Source organism: Coffea eugenioides, chromosome 9 (genome assembly GCF_003713205.1).
Source record: "Coffea eugenioides isolate CCC68of chromosome 9, Ceug_1.0, whole genome shotgun sequence".
NCBI classification, from domain to species: domain Eukaryota; kingdom Viridiplantae; phylum Streptophyta; class Magnoliopsida; order Gentianales; family Rubiaceae; genus Coffea; species Coffea eugenioides.
Genome location: NC_040043.1, coordinates 3,212,314 through 3,220,939, shown reverse-complemented (window position 1 = coordinate 3,220,939; position 8,626 = coordinate 3,212,314). Strand labels below are relative to the sequence as shown.

The window sequence follows — 8,626 nt, the reverse complement described above, 5'->3', positions numbered from 1 at the left end:
GCCTGGAGATCTAGGTTGCGGTTATATTTATACCCTAGCAAAACAGCGAAGCAAAAGAAACAATAAAAAGAAGCGCAACCCAAGATGTTAACAATTAACGTCAACAAGAGTAAAGGAAAACAGATACTGCTAAAGAAAGGAGAAGACAATTCGCACCTTAGACCTTACACCTTAGTTAAACTAGATCTTGGTCGTCTTTTTGGAAACATGCAACTGCCCGAGTCAACAAAACTGATCACAATTAATTCCTTCACCAGCATTTCTGTCTCCTCCTTCCTGAGTCCGGGCTGCTGGCAACCCTAAGAAGTATGGTGTATAAGCTGTCATTGGTTTGGCTCTCCTATCTTTCTCTACCATCTTGACCCCGGGAACATTCTTTATTCTGTTAACCTGAATTTTAAAATTTTTCTATTTGTCAATTAAAGCCAAACAAGAAACGATATATGAATGTAGCAGAAAAAATTGAGCATTGATAAACGTGTTCAGGGTTTTCCCTGAGATGGGTTGGTATGGACTGCGAATCCATTAACAATGTGTTTAAAGGTGTGCAGAGCCTTGGAGACTTCACTAGCATTTCAATCAAGAATAAAATATTTTCCAGATAAGATTTCCAAATATAGAACTAGGCAACATGGAAGATTGATTAGGAAACAACTAACTCCTCCATGTTTACTGGATCTGTAAACGAAAGGCAGTGGAGAAATTACTACCTGTTGGGATCCAATCCCTAACCTTTCTGATCAGTCGACATCGTACTAGCTAGTATTTCCTTGATGAAATGCAACTGGCTCACCTTCCATTAGATCTAAGGTAATATATCGCCCTCTTCTGTAACGCAAAATCTTGCAATCGGAAAATGAGTAGTAGTCGAGTCAGAGATGAAATCCATCTAACTCTCCTTGCCATGATTGGGCAACAATAATCAGAATGCAAATATTCATTTAGGGTTTGGTTGCCCGGAATATGAATTCTCTCCTCTCTGATAAGCCATGCAAATCCAAAACTTTAACCACATTATTTGCGTGAAAAAGCCTGGTTTCGCAAGCTTTTCAACTGATCTTAATGAAATCAACCGTTACTTTTTTCTGCTTTTAACTTCTTTTGTTCAAATTCTAGGCAGAAAAACTGTTGCTGAGACGTGTTTTTTTTTTTTGTCGCGTTACTGCTCCCTGTTCACGCTAACCAACCTTGCAAGTCCTATATGCACAGCAATAGCAGATCCAGTTCAAGACCTTTTCCGAAAATCACTTGGCTCTTATTTCCAGAGTCGGCAAAGAAACATCATATCCTGATTAAATAATGTCCCATCAACAAGTATCTCAATATATGGCTTGGCTCTATTCTTTTACAGCCCTAATCAATCGGGTTATTTAAGAACCTTTAATCATAAAATCAAGGAACCGGTTGGCTTTGATAGGGCAATAGATGCAGCTAATTTTGATCACTTAATGACCTAAATGAACAGCATTACCTGTGACTTGTGAGCCGATAACTTTTTGAAGGCGGCTGGTTCTGCAGTTTGAAATAATACTCCCTCTGTCCCAAATTTTTTGGGAAACGCACTTTTTATATACAGTAACATTACGGGACAGGCTTATCTGACTCTTCCAAGCATACCCTTTGCTGTTTGTGGAGTGAAACAACAAACTGGTGGGACCACTTGCCATTAAGTCACTTTGACTAAAAGGCAAAGACAATCAGAAGGGTATAACTTCCGATGATGTGTTGTGGCTGGGTCCATCAGAATTGATTAGTGCAATCTTGACTTGTCAATAGAAGGGTATAACTGGAAAATAATTGTAAAAGTGATTTGACTTTTTCAAAGTGACTCAAATTTTGGGACAAGCAAAAAGTGGAAATATGATATTAACAATGGGATGGAGGGAGTAACAATTACGTAAAGCAACTAGTAATTACATTGTCATGTAAAAATGAAACGAATCAAAATTCTGATGATCTTCCATGCACCAGCAGAAGCATCTACAGATGCAGGAGTTAATTATTCGTGAAGCAGAAAACATAATTGAGTTGAAAGCGGCCATCCATCCTCCAGGCAATGATACCAGTGGTAGAGTTAGAACCCTAGGGTCGGAGGATTCAATTTCTGACACCACATCAAATGTAGTTACAGTAGTAAATTTACAATTAAAAGGCGTTTACGTTAAACATATCTTTCTAGCGTTATGTCAATTATACTTTGGCGTCTAAATTGTACTTTAATATGTGGTAGTTTAGAAACGTCAAAAGAGTTTGTTATTAGATTTACCTCAATAACTAACTTTAATTAAATGGAATATTCTCATGAAATGTAAGTGTTCAGAATTTTTAGATTATTAAGGGAGAACAATGAAAATAAGAAAGAAATATTAAAAATTTTTAGAAGGGGTAATACAGATAAGAAAAAGAATTTCATAAAATATTGGGAGCAAAATAGATAAGAATGGGGAAATTGCCTACCCTCAGTTGCTTTTGGCTCCGCCCCTGATATTATGACAGTAAAAATCCAAATTCTTCTGAGCATATATCCAAATTTTTATATGCAAATTTAGCCTTTCCAAATAAAGTAAAAGCCCAAATTCTTAGCTTGACATTGAAAATTCAAAACCAACAAAGTTAATTTATCTAAAATTTGGCTTCACATTTGCAACAGCAGAAGCTCATCCTGAGCATATCACAAGCTTCAAAGCCATCTACTAATATCCATACAATTTACCCATTCAGGAGATGACAAAATATATCCACCACAGCTATACAACATCACAACAACACCAGAATAATGAAAATTGACAATCTCTCCAACAGCATCGTTGTGCTCCCCCAGCTTACTTCTTCTGCCGCTTTGTTTCCAACTGTAAGAACCATAGGCTTTTATTAAAATTTAAATGAGATCAAGAATAAATACTATATCACTTAGATGTTGGATAAGAAGGGATGAAAAAATAAATGTAATTACTCCTGCCACATGGGTTTCAATACCAACAGGAGGAAAAACTTTCCTGTGATAGCAGTGGGCATGCAAAACACCCTTGTGACAAAAGAAATCATACATTGGAGTAATGTTGTGATAGTTGCTAGAACTTTTCTTGGCACAGCCCTAAACAAACTGAGGCATATGACATCCCTTTTTCTCTCTGACACTACAATTCACACTTCAGTAAATACCATGCAGCAACCATGCAAGAATTTATATGAGAGAGAGAGAGAGAGATCCTTGGCCCATAAAAGCCATAATGGGTGATAAAATACAACTGCTCAAGGCAACAGGACAAAAGAAATCACGCTAACCAAACAGACCCAATTTCAGCAGTTCAATTATAGGGAGAGGCTGAGACCTCCAGCATCAAGCTACTTCCAGACAGTTGCTGTCATACACACAACAAAACATATTGAATATGAACAAACTCTAAGCTGATGGTTTTGCAACAGTCGGATTCACTGTCAAAAAGTAAGGTGAGACGTAATCCAAGGACCAAACACTAAGGATCAAGCACTCAAAATGACAGCAATTCTTTATTTATATTCATGCAAAATATACTTACACATAAAGCAATCACATACGTGTAGCAAACATCTTAAAGACTAGTCACAACATATGGTAATCAACACCAGTCTTAATAGTAATCACAAATTGCTACATGATGCCTTTTCTGTCAACAGTAGAAAGTCTTCTCTTTCCATGTTTACATCTAAAGGCTATGGCACCAGAAGTAAAAACTAGTATGAGTTAAGGTCAGATAAAAAGTAGATGCTTTATGTATTGTCAATAAACAAAGATCCCGGGGCAGAGCAAACATATGATTTGGCCCTGCAGAATTTATATCTGTATACACAAGCATGAGTGTAGGCCTGCAGAACTTGTCTTCTACTTTGAAAGCTAAGCAGCCATTCCAACATTTTCTTTCCCCTTGCCAATTGACCAAATATACTTGTGTTTTCCTTGGTAAAGTCCATCTATGGCAAAAGAAAAATGTTAACAATGCTAACCCTTCCCATGAAGATGGGGACTAGAACCATATTCTTAAAGGTCAATGTCCATGATTATATATGCTGAAGTAATCACATAATAACTGCCCATAAAACAAAACACTATAACGTGGAAAATTGTAAAAGAGCATAAATCTTTGACAGTAAAATGGCAAGTATACACAAATCGTTGACAAATTTCACCCCACCAAAAAATCAATGGTGCTTCATGGAAATAAAACTAAAAAAAAAATGATTTTATTCGATTAGAAGTCACCTGCAAGCGTGCATCAACCTGCGACTGGTAGTAAGTACCAGAAAAATTTCAATATGCTGACCAATCAATGGATATTCAACAAATGTACATGTCACACCAAACAGTTAGTGATATATATATATATATATATGCAGTTTAAAATACAGCCGCAATTGTTTTTATAACCACTTTATGCAAATGTTAAACTAATGTTGCATTCAAGCTATTCCTGCAGGAAAAATTGTAGACAAAGAACTGTAATTGGGCAAAATCTGCAATTAATGAGCCTCACCTTTCCATTCATTACTGGAGATTCAGTTAATTTGGTCTGATGCTTTTTCACATCAACAGATGCACAATCAGAACAAACAAACAGGTCCAATTGCTTCGCCTGTTCAATACTCACCCCAGAACAAGCAGGATGATACCTATCATGGCATCAGATATTGTTGCTCAGAAAATTAAGACTGGAGAGATTACAAGGTAGAAAAGAAACCCAAGAACAAACTAAACAAATACTTGAGTATAGGCTTATTTATTCCCACACTTAATTTTTATTGTTCATTTTTTCTTCCCTTTGAGGTGGAAGGGGGAGTTTATCGCCGAAAAAAGGGAACTAATCTTGATAGAGAATCATAGGAAGTATTGCTTTCCAGAAATAGAACAATACTTCAAAAATTTTATCTTCTTAACAATCCACATCTTGCACATATGAAAACTCAAGGTATATCATTACCAAAGGATAGCATTCTTCAAACATCATTTAGTTCCTGCTTTTCACTGAAAGGGGATAAAAAATGCTATGCCTATATCTTAACGCCCTTGCAAAACAGACAGTTAACAAAACCTTTCTCCCTTCTTTTCCCTACACTACAACTACATCTTGAGGGATGGGAAGTCTTTTAAGTGGCAGAAAGCATTTTTTTTCTCAAGCTTCTTTACTTGAACAATTCATATTACGCAGAAATTCAAGGTCCAAGTAATACAACTACAACCATGAATCCACTAATAGAAACACGAGAGAAAGTTGGTGAGCAATACCAGTCTTTGCACCCATCACATTGCACCATTAAATCATCAGGGTTATATGGCATCTCACATTTGCAGTACCTTCATTACAAACCATACAAGAGTGCTTAGCAACTAGAGAAAAGAGAAACTTAATCCTAAAAACTATACCAGCCATAAGCAATACTCACACTGCAACACGATCCGGAAGAAAAGCACCAGTAGCAGCTTTATACTCAAATCGGCAATAATAATCCTCAGGCCTTACATTTTCAAGTTTGGTATAATTCTTGAAAGTATGGACGATGCACTTCCCTTCAATAGTATCAGCACTCTGAACATCCAAATGGTCTGACAGGAACAACTCCTTTGCTCCATGGAACTGCCTCCGCCCCCCAAGTGACTCCTCTGGCCTATAATACCACCTTACTCGAACCTTGCAATTGCTTCGATTATCAGCCTCAATCTTCTCAACACGTGCCACATAGGGGGCCGTATCACTTTCCGACGGGCGCATCGACACACAATCCCCAGCTTCAAATCCACAAAAGAGGACAGTAAACAACCCTCAGTTACTAAGCACATCAAAAATTTCCTTTGACAAATTTATTTTCAATTCCGATACAAAGCAAGGCACCTTAAATAATAAATCTATCCCATATAACAAAAAAATATCTGCACAACCATCCTTCCGGGCCCAAAAGGGCATTAATATTTCAGTCACATTTTTCCCTAGGCTCAAACAAGAAAAGGAAAGAATAAAACACTTGTTATAACATACTGTCTCTATTACATGCATGCATAAAAAGTATGAATGTAATAGTGTCCTACATTACATTAGGAGGACAACTGGATAAGTGGCAACATGGATAATTGGTTGATTAATGGTTTTACTTAAAAGCATCATGAGTAAAATATATCCAAACCCATTACAAACATGTAGTTAATCAATCTAAATGGATAGGATTCAAATAAATAAATGCAAAACCATTATCCATCCATTTAACCAACTCTCCGAACACCAAAAACAACTAAATCCTCCTCCGGCTTAGTCAGTCCACATATACTCCAACTCCAACCCATAGGAAGCTTATGCTAAAAATAACCCTAAACATGCACATGTCCACTTAATTTTCCCATTTGCACCATCTCTTCTCAGTTCTGGGTCAATTTTGAACCCATGATTCAAATGCTGGTGAATAGTAATTAAGAGCAGTCTTCAAACAGCTCAAAAATCCAACCCAGTTCACAGTACCACGTATTTGCCCAAGTAATTATAACCATTGTTCAGTAACTTGGCAAGCTTCAGCGCAGCCTTAAATTCCAAACTTACCATCATCCATGCTAGTACCACATTTGGGCCAACCCAAAAAAATGCCCCAACTAATTCTTGTATTGCAGATAAAAAAAAGGACTTCAACTCCAAATTCAGATAAAGAATATAAATAAAATCAGTCAATGCTTCCCAATGGCTAAAAAAGCAGCTTCCTGAGACTTCCCAAGCGTACAAGTAGAACTACGGAGATGGGAACTCTTCAAAATTTTCAGGTGGGTCGAGTAGTCAAAGCTTGCAACAGAGCAGACGAGTGTTTGAGTGTGTGAATGTGTGTGTGCCAGTTTGTATTATGAAAAAACTTTTTTTTTTGGTTTTATAATTAATTGGATATGCATGAATGTCATGGATAATCCATTTAAATGCACCAACTTATGTGGATTAAATGGTCATCCATTTAAAATCATATAGATTATTTAAGTAATCGAAATCCAACTAAGCGAGGTTTATGTGGATGGATAGCTGGACATATACTCTAATTGCCAGCTCTAGACAACACCATTCTCCAACCCATAAGGGACATTTAGAAAAAAACCCAAATTTTTTCTTGGTTCTTCGTAAAAAGAAAAAAATCAAATGCAAAATTCATTTTAGGATTAGCTATCAGAAGCCAAAAAAGACAAACTTTGCACTTTATGACATGCATGTAAACTCAATTAGCACAGTTTACCCCAAACAAACATCATTAACCCCCCCAACCCTCGCCCTAAAACACTTCACTTCCCATTATAAGACCCCAGGCCCAAGCACATCAAAGTTCAAAAAAAAAAAAAAAAATTCATATGAATAATTCATCCATACGAATATTTCTATCACACAACGAGATAGGATATGCAAAATGAGAAAATAGGCAATCTAGCTATAAACATATATATACCTCTGACAACTTTGTTGGTGCCCTTGATTGTGTACGAGTCCAGGTCCCGCTTGCCAGGTCTGGTTTTGGCCATGGGAGAAATGGCGAAGGGGAAATGGGGAACAAGAAATGAGGAAAGAGGAGGGTTTCTTTCCTTTGACTGTGCTGCGCTTGGCTTTGCTGTAAAGACTGAGAAGCTTTGCTTGTATTTTTTATTTTAATTTCCGTTGAAATAAACGGGTTTTGGTAGTAATTATTTATAGCTGTTTTCTGGGTCTGCGTCTGCGCTATACCAAACGGTAAAATTTGTAGGGGGTAGGGATCGTTGGTTGGGTCTGCTTCGAGGATTTAGGGGCACTGGCATAATTTTGGTGAAATTGGAAGGCTATCTGTTTATAAACAGATAAGTCAAGTGACAACAAATACAGATCAGTTTGGATTTTGGAAATCCAACTTGCTTTGTTTCACTTTGGTGAAATTGAAATTGAAATTGAAAAAAACTCTGTTAAAAGTATTCGTGGTTGGAGTCGAAATTGAGAAGGATTATCATTTTCTCTGCACAAAAGCCCACAAAATATCATATAATTTCATTTTGAGGTCTACACTAGTTGCAAATAAAATGCAACACGTAACAGAAACAAAAGATCAGAAACTCTAAATATACCCCAAATTTGAGAAAATATCAAATATTTCATTATGAAATCACCAATCTATTCTTGATGATATCAATCTCTTTGATTTCAATAAACATATGTGCATGTCTTGTCTTGCCAAATTTACTGTTTAACTATTTCATCCCATATATCAAGTTGAAACGTGACAAAATAGATCTCAACAAATTTCGATTGTAACTTTTCACAGAAAAATTTTTACGTTTTCCGTGAACACATTTTTCAATCACTTTTTTATTTCACATACATTAAATCATTACAATATATTTTCCTACAAAAAAATCCTAAAAATAGCAATCCAAATGGGGCTTAAGAAAACTCTTACTACTAGAATACCATCTTGCTAAAAATTCTTATTCTATGAGAAAAAGGAAATCTTTAACAAGAAGATCTTAAGAGAGGATAATAACCCACTAAAAATTTAAGAGAGACTTTATTACCACAAATATAAAAATATATATATAAATATGGAAAGGGAGGGAAACCAAATGACCTCCCTCCACCTATGGAGGAATACGTTATTTTATTTGAGAGAAGTG

At 36.3% G+C, this 8,626-nt stretch overlaps 1 protein-coding gene across 1 annotated transcript; it reads right to left on the bottom strand.

The window, feature by feature from the left end:
- Nucleotides 1-2,559: 2,559 nt before the first annotated feature.
- Nucleotides 2,560-7,687, bottom strand: LOC113782939 (chromatin remodeling protein EBS-like). Its single transcript, XM_027328919.1, has 5 exons — nt 7,438-7,687; nt 5,419-5,761; nt 5,261-5,329; nt 4,512-4,647; nt 2,560-2,849 (listed from the first exon to the last, which is right to left on the bottom strand). Exons 1-5 carry the CDS (start codon nt 7,508-7,510, stop codon nt 2,823-2,825), a joined length of 648 nt encoding a protein of 215 aa, XP_027184720.1. The 5' UTR covers nt 7,511-7,687; the 3' UTR covers nt 2,560-2,822.
- Nucleotides 7,688-8,626: the final 939 nt, after the last annotated feature.

Coding starts and splice junctions, on each gene's coding strand:
- LOC113782939 (XM_027328919.1), bottom strand. CDS start 7,510: ATGGCCAAAACCAGACCTGGCAAGCGGGACCTGGACTCGTACACAATC. Junction 5,330..5,418: donor CTTCCGGATCGTGTTGCAGT/GTGAGTATTGCT, acceptor TTTGTAATGAAG/GTACTGCAAATGTGAGATGC. Junction 4,648..5,260: donor TGTGATGGGTGCAAAGACTG/GTATTGCTCACC, acceptor ATGCCATGATAG/GTATCATCCTGCTTGTTCTG.